Raw genomic sequence first — 20,774 nt, forward strand, 5'->3', positions numbered from 1 at the left:
CCCCAGCATGCAACAGCACAGAGGATAGCACTGACCACAACACAGATACAACAAGATAACATTAATTCGTCAGGATAGTGAAAACTTCTGTTTACGTTTGTTAGTCACTTGGCTATGATAGTAAACAGTAGACACCGATGTAGCTTACTGAAGGGAGTCACGCCCAGAGGGAGTGTTTGCCCGGGGAGCCAAACAGGCTAGGACCGCCACTGACAGCAAGCTGCCCATACCTGAGGCCTTGGAAAGTGCCAAGCGGGGCCAATATGAGAACAGCACCACCAAGGCTGGAGACAGAGCAATACTGCAAGAGCGTATGGGAGAAGGACGCAACCATAACAGCAATACTCAGTGGCTACTGGATCTAAGAGCAGACCACAGCAACCTCCCCACCCAGAATGGCTTACTGAACGGCGGACAGTCCAGATCCTCAGGGACCCCCAGAAGGAACCAGTCCCATCCAACTACTGGCCAGTAACCTGCCTCAGTACCAGGTGGAAGCTCCTGTCAGGCATCATAGCGGCTAAGATGAACAGGCACATTCAATTCAATTCAATTCAATTCAATTCAATTCAATTTTATTTATACAGCGCCAAATCACAACAACAGTCGCCTCAAGGTGCTTTATATTGTACAGTAGATCCTACAATAATACATACGAGCCTATGAACAAGCACTTTGGCGACAGTGGGAAGGAAAAACTCCCTTTTAACAGGAAGAAACCTCCGACAGAACCAGGCTCAGGGAGGGGCGGGGCCATCTGCTGCGACCGGTTGGGGTGAGAGAAGGAAGACAGGATAAAGACATGCTGTGGAAGAGAGACAGAGGTTAATAACAGATATGATTCAATGCAGAGAGGTCTGTTAATACATAGTGAGTGAGAAAGGTGACTGGAAAGGAAAAACTCAATGCATCATGGGAATCCCCGGCAGCCTACGTCTATTGCAGCATAACTAAGGGAGGATTCAGGGTCACCTGGTCCAGCCCTAACTATATGCTTTAGCAAAAAGGAAAGTTTGAAGCCTAATCTTAAAAGTAGAGATAGTGTCTGTCTCCCGAATCCAAACTGGAAGCTGGTTCCACAGAAGAGGGGCCTGAAAACTAAAGGCTCTGCCTCCCATTCTACTTTTAAATACTCTAGGAACAACAAGTAGGCCTGCAGAGCGAGAGCGAAGTGCTCTAATAGGGTGATATGGTACTACAAGGTCATTAAGATAAGATGGGGCCTGATTATTTAAGACCTTGTATGTGAGGAGCAGGATTTTGAATTCAATTCTGGATTTAACAGGAAGCCAATGAAGGGAAGCCAAAACAGGAGAAATCTGCTCTCTCCTTCTAGTCCCTGTCAGGACTCTTGCTGCAGCATTTTGGATTCACTGAAGGATTTTCAGGGAGCTTTTAGGACCTCCTGATAATAATGGCTTAATACACAAGTGGGGCACAGAAAGGAATTGGCAGGAATACCAGTGGAGCGAATCATCAACTACTGGTAGAGAGAGCACTCACCCAAGACTGCAAGACTAGGCTGACCAACCTGTGCACTGCCTGGATTACAAGAAGGCCTATGACTCAATGCCCCACACCTGGATCCTGGAAAGCCTGGAACTATACAAACCAGCAGGACCCCAAGAGCCTTCATCAGGAACTCAATGGGGATATGGCGGACAACACTAGAGGCCAACTTCAAGCCCATAGCATAAGTCAGCATCAAATGTGAGCTCTACCAAGGAGATGCTCTGTCCCCACTGCTGTTCTGTATAGGCCTGAACCCCTATAGACTGGCTACGGATACAGACTACGGAGTGACGCAGTCGTCAGCCACCTCCTCTACATGGATGACATCAAGCCGTATGCCAAGAGTGAACGAGACATGGATTCACTGATCCACACCAGCAGGATCTACAGCAACGGCATCGGACTGGAGACGTGTAGTTGACTGGTTGAGGGAAAGTAGTCAGAACTGATGTGATTTAACATACAGTGGCTTAGACAGTAATGGCTGTGTTGAGTTATTCTGAGCTGACAGCAAATTTACACCATTATACAAGCTGCACACTGAGCTCTTTACATTGTATCAAAGTGTCACATCTTCAGTGTTGATGAAAAGATAAAACAAAATATTTACAAAAATGTGTGGCGTGTACTCACCTTTGTGACATACTGTTTATATAAGCTCGATGACTAATAAACAGCTGGTCATCGTTATCAAAAGTTATTGCAGTTTGAATGCTGTTATTAAGAGTGTTTGAGGTCATCACCAGCGCACATTCAACACATCACGGAGCTCATCTCTAAATCAGAGTTTATGCTTGTGGATCATGAGAATAATCTCCCTCCACAGAGGGACTATGTAACTGGCGGATGAATCTATGTGTTTTTGTTTGTTCTTTAAAAAAAAGAAGCAACACAGTTTTTAAAATATTTTTTTCTCTCGTATTTATTGTTAAAATTGCAGAATAAGAAATGAGAAATCAGCTGACAAGGTGAAAACGCTGTTTTTATTTTTTTACAACATTTGCTTTAGTTCGTGTTAGCTTTGAAAGATGAAATCATAGGCTGTATATAAAAGATGGATGCTGCCGGAGTGACGTCACCTGCTGGTTAGTGAGGGCCTGTTTGTGACGGTTCAGTCACAGAAACTCCTCCTGCTCCTCTGTGACTCTAACGGGACCAACTTCATGTTTTATTTTAGAAAGTTTTAGACCTGAACCTGCGACAGAGACCATTAAAGAGTTTACTGAGCTGAGATCGGCTGAGCAGGACGCTCATTTTCTCCGGACCAGAGGAGGCGCCCCCTGCTGGTCATTAGAAAGAGCAGGTTGAAGGACTTTAGCTGTTCAGACATCCATCGACTTTATACAGTCTGTGGCTGAAACACTAACATGCTGCTTCACATCCAGCACCACCAGACACTCAGCAGAGACCCCAGCAGAGCCACCAGGGGCGTGACCGCGGTGCAAGCGGTGCCGGAGTTGCACAGGTTGCTGCTGCAGCATCGGTACGTGAAGGCGGAGATGGCCGGGAACATCTGGCTGAGGCGGGAGTTATCGCAGTCCGTGTACCTGATGCACTGACGGATGGTCTTCCCACCTGGAAAACCAAACACACGCACAGAAATCTGATTGGCTGACAGAGAAAATTCTGAGTGGAGCTGAAAAAGAAAAGTGCGTCCTTCATTTTTAAGATTTAGCATCAAAGTAAAATGAGCCGACTCAGCACTAATAACACAGGAGTCATAGCTCTGAGCTAATCTGGCCAGTCTCTGAACCATGAAGCTAACAGGAAGCGGTCAACTCTGGGTTAAACTGACCTCTCTCACTCAGAGAGATGCACGAGTCCTCATACGTGCACTCCTGGACGTTCTGGCAGCGTCCGGTGTAATCCTGGCACTTATAGCAGCGAAGCCCAGAACCTGAAGGAGAACAAGGAGAAGGACGAGCGAGATTTATCGTTTTGGAAACAACACGTCATGTTTTCATGCTCTTACTACCTATTTATTCACCAATTCATTAATTATATATTAAATATATTGAATAAATACACAAATCATCATTTGACTGAAATCCCCTAAAAAAATCCTCCTGGCTTCCCACAGACTGTATATAAAGATGGACTAAGCTTCTAGGTCTGAAAAGTGAAGCCTGCATTACTTCTAATGTCCAGCAGGGGGCGGCTCCTAGAAGTGTGTTTGGACACAGGTGTGAGAGAAAGGTCCAGTCAGTGTGTTTTTATGGTTAAGAGTTTATAGTGTTGTGGAGTCTGTGACACCTCTGACAGCGATGGCGAAGCGATCTACTGACCTGCTTATGTGGAGGTGTGGTAGCACCACGACGGGCAGAGCACCTCCACCAAGTACCTGAATCCACGAGTCTGAGCTCTCAGAGCCGAAATGTCCTTCAAATCGACCTTCACTCATTCCAGACTCACAAAACTGAACAAATAAAACAATTTAAAACCAAAACCAGCCTCGACGCCCTGATGACGTGCAGCTATCTGAGGTTTCCGTAAACACGCTATAATCTCAGGCGTGCCCTGAAGGATGTGGATGTTCTCTGTCACTGCTCTTTAATAAAATGTTCTTTATCTCTGACCACATCACACACAGGAGCAAAATTATCTCTCAGCTCTGGAAGTCTTTGACGTTCATCCTCATTGGTTCTTACGGTCCTCACGGCGCCATACGTCACACCACGTTCCACAGCATAAGCAGGACAGATGTGATCATCTGCATACACAGATACACAACACGGAAACACTACCAACCCTGCAGCCGGGCGCACAGCGTTTCTGACTTATAAATAAAACCATGTATTCTGGCAGCGCTCGTCCTGAGAGCGACACGGTCGCAGGCTGACGTGGTCCCAGCTCACGCTGTCGGCCTATCAGAGCTTTGTCCATAATGATCGAACACAGCAACAGTGTTTCTGACACCTTTACGTGTCCCTCTTTATTATTTAAAGAAAACTCTGAAGCTGTATTCATATATATATCACATATATCCAGTCTACACTTCTATACCTGCTCCACAGTTTCCCAGGTTGTTGCACTTCACTTGTTTGTATTATTTCATTTCATGTCATTCTGTTGCTTTAATGGGAAACCGGGGCCGTGGGTACGTAGCTTCGTCTCACCTCATGTAAACATGCGAATGACAATAAAGCTTTCTTGAATCACTGATATTCTCAGCAGAACATTTTGAATTATTCTCCACATGAGAGCAGGATCAACACCGACAGATTTACTTCATTCATACTCAGGTCCAGGACCGACTTTTTCTCCTCTGGTAAAAACGATTAAATCTAGTTAAAGAAAAAATATTTGAAATATGGAAAAGCAGAATTCAGTCCCAGAGTTTTTGCTTTAATCGTTTACAGCAGGAAGTGATCTGGGAGGTGACCGTCAGCCTCTGAATGGATCAGCAGGTGTCTTGCAGCGATCGTGGCTTCGCACTCTTTCTAACTGCTATGAATCCTTCTGGCTGGTTTACGGCGAGGAGGAACTCTGACTCACCCACGCGAAGCGTCCCGAAGCAGAGCAGCAGCAGCAGCAGCTTCATGTCGTCTTCTCCCTGCAAACGAGAAGCAGAGCTGAAGTCAAAGCGGCGCCCGAGTCCGATCTGTTCCTCCGCCAACCCAAACTGAGAAACACTCTTTGTCCAGCGGACCACAAAGACTCGCTGTCTGCCCCCCCCCTCCGACAGCGTCCAGCCTCCGCCTCCCTCTGAGTCTCATTATGGATGTGTGTACGCCGTCCCCCCAGTGAAATCTAAATTACTCCTGTGTTATAACCTGCAAACATCTGAGAGCACCACAGGCGCTCCTTCTGCTTTTATTTCATCCACAGATGTGTCTGAAACGTCCTCCTCTGCTGAAGCTCTGCGCTCGGTGGACGAGTCACACCCGGACGGCTCACCATCTTCCCCTAAACCCTGTGAAGCACCTATCGTGCCTGAACTGAGTCACACTGAAAGCAAAAGTAGAAAAGCAGAAAGGTCAAAGGTAACAAGTGTAACCTGAAAGCTTCACCCTGAGATCTGTCAGGTCGCAGTGCTCCCTCTGTACAGAGTCAGGAGAGGACGGCTTCAAATTACACGACCTTCACGTCTCCAGTCAGCAAGCAGGAAGTGAGACGATGATTCAAATGGATCCCCGTGTGAGCCGCAGTCACTCCGTCTACAGCCCGTCCTCCCCGCCGGGCCGTGGGAGGAAGCGGCGTTGGTTTGGCATGCGAGTCTGTTTGTAGCTGCAGACGCCTCGGAGGCACCAGAGGCTCGCGCCGACCGAGTCACCGCATCCCAACCTTTAACACAAGGCCACTTTTCAACCCTGCGAGCACCCCGACGCAGGACAGCTTTTAAAAAGTGCGGAAGCAAAGAACGAGCTACAAGTGGAGAGAGATCGAGCTCGAAGCACATGTGAGGGAGCCAATCAGTGTTTGACGCTCTTTAACGACGGTTTGGACCCAGCGGGAGACGTCCACCAATAAGACTGAGGACTGTCATGAAATCAATATCCTCAGTATCCTTATTTTCCTGTTAGATTGTTTTATGTACTTTAATCATGACGGCTTGTAGAGCAAGGCCACTGTTGACTCACAAAGTGCTCAGCAGACTGAAAAACAGGAAGTCTTAGTGCACAGGTATATTAATAGATAAAGACACAGAAAACAGGAAATTTCCATATAAGCCATGTTTGAAACTGTGTGACGTCTGAAGTACAGAAATAACATCATATAAGACACATGTGGAGCTAAAAATGTTAGAGCTCTTGCAGCTGCGTTTGAGCTGTGCAGGGCTCTCTCCCAGAAGACGATTGAATAAAAAGAAATATAAATGTTTTAACACGATGAGTCGGTTTTCTCTGTTCTGTCACGGGGACAAAAGAATCGGGTTAACATGGGGACGAACTGCACACTGGGCCTCGTTTACTAATGTTGACGTGCAAACAGAAAAATGAGTTTATTCAATGTAATAATGAATTAAATTTATAGAAGGTGTGTGTTTGTAAATCAGAGTCGTCGGGAACCGGCAGCGTTGTGCTGCCTGCACTCAGCCCCGCCCCCTTCCTCTCTGCGAAAGCAGTGATGATGAGGTGAGAGAGAAACCTGCAGGCAAGAAAGGAAGCGATGGGATCTGAAGCCAGAAGAGGCTCTCCACAGGAAAAAATGATAAATGAATAAACAGATTTTTGACTGAGATGAAATAATCAAAAAAAAGAAGAAAAGAGGTGAAGGATCATGTGATCTAGTTTTGTTTTTGAAGACGTGGCCGGGCTGCCGTCTGAAGCGTCCAGCATCCAGGTCTGCGTCCGTTTCACTGCAGAAAAGCAGGAAATAAGTGAAAGGACCCAAAGTTCCTGTGCGCCGTTCTGACGTCACAATAGACGTAAAAGAAACATGGCTGCCACTTTTACACAGGTTACCTTAGACAGAAAGTCCGGTTTCTGACCTGTTTGACAGCCTTAGAGGGGTCAGAGGTTACAGGAGTGTGATCAGTTTACTCTATGTGCTCAATCGTTACTTCACAGAACAGAGAGAGTCCTCTTGGCTGGGCCTGGGGAGACACAGAGGCTCCATTATGGTGTGGGTGTCCATCTTTAGTCCCGCGCTGTGTGTGTCACACCAATCCTCGGCTGGCAGCTTCGAGTGGCTTCAGTCAAAACGAGTGTTTGGACAAAGGCGTGTGTGCAGCTTCAGGCGGCAGCTGGACGTCGCACAGTCGCCCCTCTAAGAGCGGTGCCGCGCCGTGTGCCACGACCCCGCCCCTCTAAGAGCGGTGCCGCGCCGTGTGCCACGACCCCCAACCCTCCCGAGCTGCCCGACACGTCCGCACCACTGTTTCCAGCAGAGGTCGGAGTCATGCATTGAGCTGCAGCTGAAGAAAAGCGGCGCTCCCGGGACTCTGCGTCAGAATCTGTGTAATAAAAACCTGCAGTGGTGTCAGGCGTCCATCGTTTAAGTACAGTCTACATTTAGCTCCCCTCTGGTGTCTGACTGCAGGTGATGTCAGCAGCTGCAGACAAAGCGCGCTTCATTCGCTGACAAAGACGTCACAGTGAGCCGGCGTCCAGTCGCTCTCTGACTGGCTGACAGCAGCGGCTCTGGCTCCTCTGACGTGGAAGCGCTGGCAGCGTCCGGTCGCTTCCTGCCCGCCCGGGAGCGGCCGGACAGCTCGGCAGGAAAGCTGCTTTCTCTGTTTCCAGGAGACGGAGAAATACTCCAAAAAATCCAGGACAGAAACTCAGTGCTCTGACCTCTGACCCTTCACCTCCTGCTGTGTGCTGTATATTAAAGATGGAAGTCTCTGTAGTTTTTTTCTTTCACAGAGAACAAAGACGCTTTCGCGTCACGTCCTGTAGTCAGTCTCTATCGATCTGTGCGGCACATGTCTGTGGATCAGGCTTCGGTCTTTAAGCCGGACGTGTTGAACTGTAGAATAAAGAACATCAGGAGCAATAAAACAGGTGAAAGCAGCACCTGTTCAAATGGAGACTAATAAAAACAAAGTCAGGAACTGTGGAAAAATATGAATTTAATTTTGAATGCTTAAACCTATCACACACACACACACACACACACACACACACACACACACACACACACACGACTGTGTAAAATCCACTGGTTTAAGGCGCTTGACCACAAGTCTTAAAACCCCAAAACAGAAGCTCCCGGAGACAAATGAAGAAACTCAGCAAGCGAAGAAGTTTGTGATAACGCGCTCAGCTTTATCAGCTTTATCAGCTTTATCAGCTTTATCAGCTTTATCAGCTTTATCAGCTTTATCAGCTTTTCACTGTCAAAGTCCGTCAGAGCTCCAGACTGACGTGAAGCAGGTTTGTGCGTCACTGCTCGCTGTAAGCGTGAACCCTTCGAGCTGAGTGCAGGTGTGAGCTCAGACTTGTGTCAAGCCAGCCTCCATTTGTTTTCTGTTCCGTGTATTCAAAGTATTACGGGACTGGATGTGGAAACCGGATTTCAAAATAAAAGCCAACTTCGAGTGAATTAACAGATATGTTAAGAACATAATAACATATAATTTAGGCTTGTTTACAAACTCTAATGTTAGATCTACATGACACATTGTGCCCTAATAGCAGCCTGTCAGTATCAAGGCCATCTTATTTTGGATTTCAAAGTAAAAGCCCTGTGAATTTTCATTTTTGAACTACTCTTTCAGTGACTTCAGAATGCTCTTAAGAGCAAAAGTCATATTTCCAAAGACTAGTTGCATTTTATATCAACACTATCCAACCACAGAAAATGTGAAATTGCCCATATTTGACTTACTCTTCTAAGGATTTCAAAACTCTTGTTTCCACAGGATAATTTCACTCTGTATTTACAGTATACAGCCCCACAGTGACACCATGTCAATATCAAGTCAGTCTGATTTTACTTTCCAAAATAAAAGCCTTTTCAAATTGCCCATATATGACTTACTTTTGTAACAATTTCGAAATGCTTTAAATAGAACAATTCCTGTTTCCACAGGATAATTTCACGTTAGATCAACAGTATACAACCTCACGATGTTACCATGTCAATTTCAAATCAGTCTGATTTTGGCCTTCCAAAGTAAAAGCCTTTGCAAATTACCCATATACGACCTACTCTTTTAGCGATTTCAAAATGCTCTAAAATGAAAATTGCTGTTTCCACAGGATGATTACATGTTAGATCAAAAGTATCCAACCTCGCCATGTTACCATGTCAATTTCTAGTCATTCTGACTTTGCCTTCCAAAATAATGGCCTGTTGAAAATGCCCATAATTTACCTAACTTTCAGTGATTTCAGAATGCTCTAAAAAGGAAAGTTTCTGTTTCCACAGGATAATTTCACTTTAGATCAACAGTATCCAACCCCACAGTGACACCATATCAATTTCAAGTCACTCTGATTTTGCCTTCCAAAATAAAAGCCTTTTCAAATTGCCCATATATGACTTACTCTTTTAACGAATTCAAAATGCTCTTAAATTGAAATTTGCTGTTTCCACAGGATGAATCCATGTTAGATCAACAGTATCCAACCCCACAGTGACACCATATCAATTTTGAGTCAGGCTGATTTTGCTTTCCAGTATAAAAGACTTTTCAAATTGACCATAAAAGATATACTCTTAATGATTTCAAAATGCTCTTAAATTGAAATATGCTGTTTCCACAGGATAATTCCACTTTAGATCAACAGTATCCAACCCCGACAGTAAAACCATGTAAATTTCAAGTTGCTCTGATTTTGTCTTTCAAATTAATGGCCCGTCGAATTTGCCCATATGTGATATACTCTTTCAATTATTTCAGATTGTTTTAAAAATGAAAATTGCTGTTTCCACAGGATAATTTCACTCTAGATCGACAGTGTACACTATCACGGGGATATCAAGTCAATTTCAAGTCGCCTTGATTTTGCCTTTCAAAGTAATGGCCCGTTGAAATTGCCCATGTATGACCCACTCTTTCCCATTAAAAGCAAAGTTGCTGTTTCCACGAGATCATTTCACTCTACATTGACAGTGTTAGGGTTCAAATATTGAGGAGGGATATAGGAGGAATTCCAAAATAACAACACTGATCCGGCCGGGTGGAGTCAAACGATGATTTTAATGAACACGCGTGGGAGATGATCACTGTTACATATAACAGTTATAACGCCCCCTCATGCGTTAAGCAGACATATGCATACGTCAAATCAAAACCACAATGGCTTTTAACACAGTTCGACCTCACACGAACTTATGAGAAGAGAGGCCAATTCTCATGTGCATAATAACCTAACTGAAACTATATCTGTAATATGTTGAATAAATGTTTTAATCAAGAACCTCTACTAAAAGCTTAACCAAAAGATATAAATGAATAAAAGACAATAATGAATAACCTGGTTATTCAAATAACCTCAGCCAGACTGCTCCTCAAACTTACACTTTCACAAGCACGCTCTGCAAAAGCCTGCGCTTCCTGTCTGCTTTGGCACAGAGTGTACTCAGAGTTAGGCCTTTCTTGTATAATGCAACAGAATCAGCACATGCACATTTAAGATTATAACAAGCATTCAAAAGCATTTAAGATTATTGATTTAACTCAACAGTTTAACGTGGTTATAACTGCACCTGCAATAAAGGCTAACTGGGTACCAATATGTTTAAACATCTGAATACAATATCAATGCTGTAGATTATATTATTAATGCAATGGTAATGAGGATGATTATTAACAATAGCAGCAAAATATTTCTCTAATCCCCACAACAGTATACAACCCCACAGTTTTATCACGTCAATGTCGTGATTATAATTGTTTATTTGCTACTTTTAATAATTAAACGCGGATGCTGTTAACAGGACAATTACTGTTTCCACTAAGTAATTGGAGTTCATGCAAACCATACACAACCTCTACAGTGGTAACATCTCAATCTCAAATCAATCTCGCTTTGCATTTCAGAGTAAAAGCCTTTTGACTTTGTTTATAGGAGCTTGTCTTTCCATAACTTCAGAATGGCATTACATGGCAAGTTCCAGCTTCCATAAATTAACACCAGTTCATGCCAACACATATCATTGCATATAATCTAACAGTGGAGTCGGTGACCATACTTTTTGGTGACTTCAGAATGCTGTTAAATAGGAAAATCCCTGTCCCCATGGACTAATTCTTCTCTAAATCAATAATATACTCCCTCAAAGTTGTACACTGTGAAAATCAAGTCTTTCTTATTTTGGATTTAAAAATAATTGCCCTGGAAATGTTTTACAAGCTGTTTTGTAATTTCTTTATTTATAATGACATCTTTCCACAGACTTGAAATATGGACGTACTCTCAATTACGACTTACTAGCAGTTTCAGCTTCCTTTTACATCATCTTTATGATTCAGTTCTGTCATAATCAATTGAGTCTGATTTTGTTTTCCAAATGAAAACCCAATATGTTTAGTATCAAAAGTACTCAGGTAGTGTGACTGGGAAAACTGAGGATCAAGGATATTAAAGGGTAAAGGCACTGATATTCAATAACTAATACAATATCAGTGCCTGGAGCTCAAATGTCAGTAAAAATGCACGACGGATGCGCAGGAATTACTAAAGATCATTACTGGGATTAAGGGGACAGGCAACCAGTCAGCAGCATTAATATACAGTATATGAGGTGAAGAAATTCTCAATTCTCATTCAGTTTGCAGCTCTACATTTCCTCTTCCACACCAGGCAATGGCCTCCAAACATCACTAAGCCTTTGATTATTTAATCATGTGTTGATCCTTTTCCTTGACTGTATTTTGTGGCTTTAAACCTGACAAACACCCCCAACTTGACTATGACTTCTGGCCTGGTTATGCTACATACAACTTGAGAAAATAGACCAGGGCGAGGAAGGTTACAGGTTATGGTGGTATCAGCCAGTGTTCTCAGGACTTGCCCAGTAACATCCACAGTCTGTTTCTGAAGCCAGACAAGATGCTTGTGTTATGGAACTTATTTTGTCTGGCTCCTGGATTGATGAAGTCAACACCATCACGGTTTAAGAACTATCAGCCAAATGCCATCATGTGAGATGAAAGTGCCAGGGAGCCAAATTCTCATTTATCTGAGACTGCAATTTAAAACATCTACTGACCCTCACGAGAGCCAAGGCAATGTTGTTCTCAGCAAGTATCTGGTTAGACACCATGTTTCGAAGGCCTTTGGTAATTGTGTTATGTTTAAATTTTGAAGCCGAATATCACAGGTCACCATGGCATTATGACTTTAGTTTAGCTAATTGATTTGTTTGATCTAGCGTCATAGATAAATTGGGAAGTTTTTATAAAAACCAGAGGTGCCAGACAATGCCTTACGTACAAAAACAATAATTACAATAATTTTTCTGATCACGGAGAAAGATTCTTAGCTCATCTGCTATTTGTATGAGAATTGAAAAGCCTGCAGATAATTTTCTGAATGCAGTTGCTTGAGGCAAGAAAAGGTCCCAGTCTTTAGATTCCTGCCCATTCCTGAGACACGTTACAATGGCAGTGTCATCTGAGTATTTCTGGATTTGGCAAGACTCAAGATATATTTTTGAAGTCTGCTGTGTACAATATGAAAAGAAGTGGAGCCAGCACAATCCCTCTGGAGCCCCCATGCTGCTCAGTAATGTTCCAGAAATGCTGTCCCCAACCTGACAAAGTTGTGTTGTTTCTGTCGAACCAGCTGTTTTCTCTATATTCAAATTTTAACTTTGTGATCATATGCACTAGAGCTGATTTAATAGCTAAAACTTTACTTTACCGTGTGCTTGGTTAGCACTGTTGCCTCACAGCAAGAAGGTCCTGAGTTCAATTCCACCATCAGGCCGGGTCTTTCTGTGTGGAGTTTGCATGTTCTCCCCGTGTTTGCGTTGGTTTTCATTTTCCTCCCACAGTCCAAAGACATGCAGTTTGTGGGGATGGGTTAATTGATTAATCCAAACTGCCCGTAGGTGTGAATGTGGCAGTGAATGTGAGCGCAAATGATTGTCTGTCTCTGTGTGTTGGCCCTGCAACAGACTGGCGACCTGTCCAGGGTGTACCCCGCCTCTTGCTATATGTACCCTGCGTCTCCCTGGGATATGCTCCAGCGCCCCCCACGACCCTGGATAGGATAAGTGGAAGTGAATGGATGGATGAAGCTAACAGATTCTACAGCATTTATAAAAGTCTTCAGTTGCAGAAATTAATATTAGACTTCTTTTTAAGGACCTTTACAACATTTTCATTTTATACATGTTTCCCTCATGTATGGTCACCGACTCCACTGTTAGATTATATGCAATGATATGTGTTGGCATGAACTGGTGTTAATTTATGGAAGCTGGAACTTGCCATGTAATGCCATTCTGAAGTTATGGAAAGACAAGCTCCTATAAACAAAGTCAAAAGGCTTTTACTCTGAAATGCAAAGCGAGATTGATTTGAGATTGAGATGTTACCACTGTAGAGGTTGTGTATGGTTTGCATGAACTCCAATTACTTAGTGGAAACAGTAATTGTCCTGTTAACAGCATCCGCGTTTAATTATTAAAAGTAGCAAATAAACAATTATAATCACGACATTGACGTGATAAAACTGTGGGGTTGTATACTGTCAATGTAGAGTGAAATTATCCTGTGGAAACAGCAACTTTGCTTTTAATGGGATTCTGGAGTCAGTGAAAGAGTGGGTCATACATGGGCAATTTCAACGGGCCATTACTTTGAAAGGCAAAATCAAGGCGACTTGAAATTGACTTGATATCCCCGTGATAGTGTACACTGTCGATCTAGAGTGAAATTATCCTGTGGAAACAGCAATTTTCATTTTTAAAACAATCTGAAATAATTGAAAGAGTATATCACATATGGGCAAATTCGACGGGCCATTAATTTGAAAGGCAAAATCAGAGCAACTTGAAATTTACATGGTTTTACTGTCGGGGTTGGATACTGTTGATCTAAAGTGGAATTATCCTGTGGAAACAGCATATTTCAATTTAAGAGCATTTTGAAATTGTTAAAAGAGTATATCTTTTATGGTCAATTTGAAAAGGCTTTTATTTTGGAAAGCAACATCAGACTAAGTTGATATTGACATGGTGTCACTGTGGGGTTGGATACTGTTGATCTAAAGTGGAATTACCCTGTAGAAACAGCAATTTTCATTTTTAGAGCATTCTGAAATCACTGAAAGTTAGTGTCACGGCTGCCGAGGCGAGCCCTGTGGTGTTGGAGGAATGGAGGACCCAAAATGCAGGCGATGACTGATGATTCGAGTGACGTTTATTTACAGGGTGGTGTAGTGGCAAACAGGCAGTGAGGGATGACAGGGAACTAAAGAAACCTAAACTGGAAAAAGTAAATAACAAACCTGAGATGATACCAAACGGGGAAGGCGGCGGAGAGCCGCAGACGAGGAACAGGACACCCTGAAACACAGACGAACCGGCAACAGGCAGGAGAACACACAGGGCTTAAATACACACTGCAGTGATCAGGGGATGAGAGACAGGAGGGCAACACAGCTGGAAGAAGTCAGAGCAGACGGGACAGAGGAAACGTAAACTGAACACACTCACATGAGACGGGGACCTTCACAATAAAACAGGAAGCTCAGACACAGAGAACCAGACAAGACACTGAACTAAACAGACAGATTCACAAGCAGACAGTGTGACACCATAGACAGAAGTGGGACCAGGGCAGGCACAGAACAGAAACCTAACAAATGGCAAATCATAACAGAATACATAATCAGAATAAACAAAAGCATAAAGAAACACAAAACACTGAGTCGGCAGACTCAGGACCATGACAGTTAGGTCTTAAATGGGCAATTTGAAAAGGCTTTTATTTTGAAAGGCAAAATAAGAACGATTGATATTGACATGGTATCACTATGGGGTTGTATACTGTCAATATAGACTGCGACTAGTCTGTGGAAACGTGAATTTTCCCATTCTGAATTAATTGAAAGAGTAGTTCAAAAATAAACATTCAGAGGGCTTTTACTTTGAAATCCAAAAGGAGATGGCTTTAATATTGACATGTTGCTACTAGAATAGTAGGGTATGTCATTTGTATCCAGCATTAGAGTGTTCAAACAAGACTAACTGATATTTGTGAATGTGCTCTTAATTTACTGGAACTTGGCTTTTATTTAGAAGTCATGCTTCAGGAGCTTTTATTTTGAAATCAGGTTTCCACGTCTTTTGCCATAATACTTTGAATACACAGGGAACGTAAAACAAAGTGGAGGCTGGCTTGACACCAGTGAGCTCAGCAGGTTTAAACACACAGCTGCGTGCAGCTCGTCTGTGACCCGAGAGCTGAGGTTCAAAGGTCAGGAGGGTTCGGGGCAGAGGTGGGACCAAGTCATTGTTTTGCAAGTCTCAAGTAAGTCTCAAGTCTTTATCCTCAAGTCACAAGTCAAGTCTCAAGTAATGTCAGGCAAGTCAGAGTCGAGTCTCAAGTCACTGGTGTAAAAGTCCGAGTAAAGTCACAAGTCTGAAACTTTGAATTTCAAGTCCTTTCGAGTCTTTAAAAAAAACAACGAAAAAAGCATGTTGCAGTTATGCTAAATGTAAATATTAGACCGTGATTTTTAAATCTGTTTTTCTCAACACATGACGAAATAGTGAACTTAGAAAATATACACAAATTGTGAAATTGCACCTCTTTAAAATGCAGCTCAATTAAACTTAGCTCCAAGAATAATTTTCACCGACAGTTCTGAGATAAGCTGCATGTTATTCAAAGGAGCTTGCAAAGAAAAGCGTCTGGACTTCTTTAAGTTACTTGAAGACGTTTCACCTCTCATCCGAGAAGCTTCTTCAGTTCTAAGGTCAAATGGTGGAGAGTCCCTGGTTCACCCGAAAGACAAAACGCCAAAACACAGACTTAATAATGTGGTGTATGCTGTACAGTGCAGCGAGGAATGCCCAGACCTCCACATTGGAGAGACCAAACAGCCACTTCACAAGCGCATGGCACAACACAGAAGAGCCACCTCCACAGGACAAGACTCAGCAGTCCATCTGCATCTTAAGGATAAAGGTCACTCTTTCGAGGATGCCAATGTTCACATTTTGGACAGAGAGGACAGATGGTTTGAAAGAGGAGTGAAAGAAGCATCTATGTCCACTGTGAGCGACCATCTTTGAACAGAGGCGGGGGTTTACGACACCAACTCTCTGCCATCTATAATCCAGTTTTGAGATCCCTTCCCAGACGCCTTAACGCCCACTCACATCCTGGGCCATCTGACCTCAGGAATTCGCATGATAAGGTGGGGCCAGGTTTCACAATGAGCTCACCCGAAACCCTGGCTGATTGGGACCCACACCCAGTTTCACACCTTGGCTCAGGCGATTAGAGGATCATCAGGGGGTCCTTTTGTCCCTCTGTGGGGGGAAACTCCCACTAGGTTTATATCTGGGACTCTCCACCATTTGACCTTAGAACTGAAGAAGCTTCTCGGATGAGAGGTGAAACGTCTTCAAGTAACTTAAAGAAGTCCAGACGCTTTTCTTTGCAAGCTCCTTTGACTACGATGACCTGGATGACTGAGAACCTTCACAGACATACTGCATGTTATTCTTGGATGCGCTTGTAGGACCGGCTTTAAAATCGCATGACAAAAATATTATACACATTAAAAAAAACTGCATCACCAACGTAGCCTGGACAACTTTTGCTAGTTAGATGAAGTCAGCTATCTCATCGTAGCATATTTATATGCATATTTATAATTATACGGTTCTTGGAGTGAGTGCATACACTCATGAAGTTTAGTAACTTCAGGTCACTGCAACAAGCCCAGGTACAGTTTAGCGACGGATGGGTGCAGGACCTTGAAATGCACCGTGTAGAACGAAAGACCATCGTACGTATCATAAGTTTACCAGTCTCACAAATCGTCTTCATAAATACACATTCGTTAACCGTTTATTAATAGGACCTTTGAGCTCAACAGTAATTAATTAGTAGTGGAAATAATTTCTGGTTCGTTACAGAAATGTAGCAGTGACAATAATATTGTATGCTGTAATCGCACTGTGCAATTAGTGATGCAAAAAACCTGTATTATCCTGTGAATAAAAGTATATGTTTTTGTCAATGTACCATGGTAATAACAGAAGCGAAACGCAATATTGTCTCAGGACAACTCACTGTTTATGCACAATAAACAAAGGAGCGACAATTTCTGTTCAGCGCCAGACTTGCTTGTAACCTACATCAACAATTATGTTATGAAAATGACGTATTAACTACAACAGCAGACTGAGCTTTGTGGAAATGCTTGGAGCAGACTAACCTGTGAGCTGGAGAGTTCTGGGACGTTATATTTGCTCTTTGAATGGCTGCAATCCAGGCCATCCGTGGCTCTTTGTTACTTCGGAAACATGGCTGAACAATTTCTCTTCAACGACGTAATCCGATAACAACCGATCTCTTTACCCGTCGGCTTCCCGTGGCTGTCATGCCACCGGCTATTGCAGTTAATACAACAGCTTCTTGACATTTTTGTGTTTCTTTTTATCGCTGTGTGACTGATTTCAATTGAAAGCCTGCGTGCGCTAGTACCTCTTGCCACGAGTTCCCAGAATCCTTTGTGGTTTTGCCCCTGAATGACGTCACATTTTCAATCTCTATATAATATGCATGTTAAAATTTATATTTGGGGTGAAATTGACCCTGTGCACGAGAAAATGCTAACTTCCTGGTTTGAGACCAGATGTGGGGTTGTACATTTCCGGTAGCTTTACTTTGCAGTCAATCGCTACTGCTAAGATATCCTCCAAAATCATGTCCAAAACTCGAAAACGGAAAGATCGCGTTAAGTTACAAAGAGCAGGAGGTGGGAACACTCACCACTGCTGTGTCACAAAAAATCTAATGATCAATTTTGACGTTTAAAGAGTTTAGATCGATCAGTTGTTTACATCACTCAACACAAGCAGAACTGCATCACTGCAGCAGAGACACATCGTCCACATTCAGAAGCACATCTCTGTATAGTGACTGGTCTCATGATTTAAACAGGCAACTGTTCATCATTCAAACTACAGGTGAACAATAGTCAAACCAGATGTTTCCCTCATTATGTCGAGATCAGCTAGTCAAGTACACACCTACACAGCATGTTAACAAACCGTGAAAAAAGCCACACAAAAATGAACGATTGCTGGTAACGGTTTCTATACATTAGTATTTACGAAGAGTATGTTGTGACTTACCTTAAAAATTACAGCGGTCCCTCGCTATAACGCGGTTCACCTTTCACCTCGCTGTTTCGCAGATTTTTTTAGTGCAAGTTTGCATGCTTATTTTTACGTCACATTGTGTCCTGCGTCCTGATCGCTGCAGACGATCTCCTCCGTGACGTCTCTCCTGTACAGTACAGAATCGCTGCATCGATGCTAGCAGTGTGACTCTGAAGTGCAGTACTGTATGTCCACGATGTCCACGAAACGTTTTGCACCGTCAAAAAATAAAATTGGCTACTTGATTTCACCTATCGCTGGTTATTTTTAGAACATAACACCCGCGATAAACGAGGGACAGCTGAGAAATATAACATTTGAATCCCTTTTCTCTTTTGCTCTGAGGCGCGGGGAAAAAATATCGACAAGTCGATGAACATCATTTACAGATATATTGGGTAAATGCCCGAGACATCTATAGAAATGTAAATCGCCGCTTGATTCATTCACTTGCTTAACGTGTTTTGGACCGTAAACAGGGCGCGAATAGGACACCGGAAACAAAGCTCCCCACAGGCGTTTCCGCACCGGAAGTAGCATATGCTAACGTGCACACAGTCAATATCAAGTCTTTTCAAGTAAACCGGTTCAAGTCCAATTCAAGTCCCAGGTCATTGGTGTAAAAGTCCAAGTCAAGTCACAAGTCTTAGAACATTTTTTCAAGTCAAGTCTAAAGTCATAAAATTAATGACTCGAGTCCAAGTCATGTGACTCGAGTCCACACCTCTGGTTCGGGGACATCTGATAAACTGCACGTTTGAAGCACGTTCACATGTAATGTCCTGATTTTGAAATCAGCTCCTGGAGCTGTGATGTCCTCATCTCGTTTTTAATGTTGCCAAACTTCCTGCAGCGCAACCCGACGAGCACCAACTCAACTGCTGCAGCTGAGTGCAGGAAGCACAGGTTAGCTGTGGCTCACCGACAAACCGGAACACACACACACACGCACGCACGTTTTCATATCTTAGTGACGACATCTCTTTGACATAACCCTTCCCTAGCTGATTGCCCAACCATCCAAAACCAGTGCCTGGCCCTCAGCTTGAACTCTGACCCTGACACTAAAACTGCAGTTTGAGTGTGAAAGACGGCTCGTGGGGACGGAACTGTTGGTCCCCATAAACTTCCAATGTTTGGTCCCCACAAAGATATGTAAACACGGAGACTCACACACTGAGTTCACGTAAAATGCTCACAAACAGGAGCTCACCTGTAGATCCCGATGACGTTTCAGCAGCTTGCAGTGACGTAGTGGCAGTTGTCTGAGTGCGCACACCGATAATTAGCCGAGCGCTCGCGACGCAGATCTGTCCGCAGTAAAACGGTCGTCAGTGAGTAAAATGACATCATTATGCAGTCAGTCCACTCCTAACGGTTCACAGCCCCGCGGCACTATGGGAAATGCAGTGCCGGGGATTTACAACACTGAAAAAGCTTTTTCTTATTTTTGTGGCTTTAAACAAACAAATAAAAAGATGCGTCGTCTTTGCTTCATTTGCTCTTTTTACTAGTTTAGAAATATTTATTTTAAACTAATTACTGAAAACTTCAGCTAACGCCATCATCTGATCACCTACAGTATTAGGAACATTGTTTTAAAAGCTGGAAGCTGAGTATTAAAAAGAAGCATCTAATACACCGAATAATGTATAACATTGTCCAGTTATGTGGAAAAGTAACATCCCAGGCATCAATAAGACCCAACGTCTGCTAATTAAATGTTATTATGAAGTATAAGATGAGTACGGAGCCCCGCAAGGGACATTGGAGGAAAAAAGATGAAGATGAGCAAAGTTCATCTTCATCTTTTTTCCTCCAATGTCCCTTGCGGGGCTCCGTAGATGAGTATTTAACTCAGATTTCAACTGCAACTGAGAGCATTAAATAATAATTTGCAATAAAGTAATTTACCAACTCACTTTGTAATTTAGAAAATATTAGAAAAACAAAGAAAAAAGAATTAAATAAAAAATATTATTTTTAAAATTTTACTGGTGAAAATAAACATTTAATGAATAGTAATAAATGTCCCCTCAAATATTCAAATAACATTCTTACACAGATCAGAAAAACATGTCCAAAGATTTATTTATTTTAATTACTAAAAGATAAAGCTGACTGTTATTGACCAATTATATGACCAAAAATATTAATTCATTCAATTTTATTTGTATTGCACCAAATCACAACAAGCATTTTATATTCTCAGGTAAAGACCCTACAATAATAATGAGCCAGCGTTTTGGAGACAGTGTGAAGGAAAAACAGGAAGAAGCCTCCGGCAGAACCAGAGAGGGGCGGGGCCATCTGCTTAAATCTCAAATTCATGAATTATCAGAATATATAATTAAATGTTTTCTGAAAAATTTACGAAAAACATTTTTTAAATGGTGTAAATAATATTGTATGAAAATATGAACAATATTCATGAAAATATATATTAAATATAATTCTATACAATCAGACCACAAGAGTCGCCCCCTGTTGGCTTCTCTGTAGAACTAACAGCTGCA

General features: G+C 42.7%; 1 protein-coding gene across 4 annotated transcripts; it reads right to left on the reverse strand.

The window, feature by feature from the left end:
• Positions 1 to 2,416: 2,416 nt before the first annotated feature.
• cd59b (CD59 molecule (CD59 blood group) b) lies at positions 2,417 to 19,608 on the reverse strand. 4 transcript variants are annotated; one of them, XM_084936656.1, is made up of 5 exons: positions 19,472 to 19,608; positions 14,364 to 14,421; positions 5,008 to 5,065; positions 3,308 to 3,409; positions 2,417 to 3,087 (listed from the first exon to the last, which is right to left on the reverse strand). In XM_084936656.1, exons 3-5 carry the CDS (start codon positions 5,051 to 5,053, stop codon positions 2,888 to 2,890), a joined length of 348 nt encoding a protein of 115 aa, XP_084792782.1. In that variant the 5' UTR covers positions 5,054 to 5,065; positions 14,364 to 14,421; positions 19,472 to 19,608; the 3' UTR covers positions 2,417 to 2,887. The 4 variants fall into 4 exon arrangements, with proteins under 4 accessions (XP_084792782.1, XP_084792781.1, XP_084792784.1 ...); XM_084936655.1 differs by lacking the exon at positions 14,364 to 14,421; XM_084936658.1 differs by lacking the exons at positions 14,364 to 14,421; positions 19,472 to 19,608 and adding an exon at positions 5,523 to 6,867.
• Positions 19,609 to 20,774: the final 1,166 nt, after the last annotated feature.

This window comes from Perissodus microlepis, chromosome 7 (genome assembly GCF_051167445.1).
Source record: "Perissodus microlepis isolate ML-2025 ecotype Zambia chromosome 7, ASM5116744v1, whole genome shotgun sequence".
NCBI lineage: Eukaryota > Metazoa > Chordata > Actinopteri > Cichliformes > Cichlidae > Perissodus > Perissodus microlepis.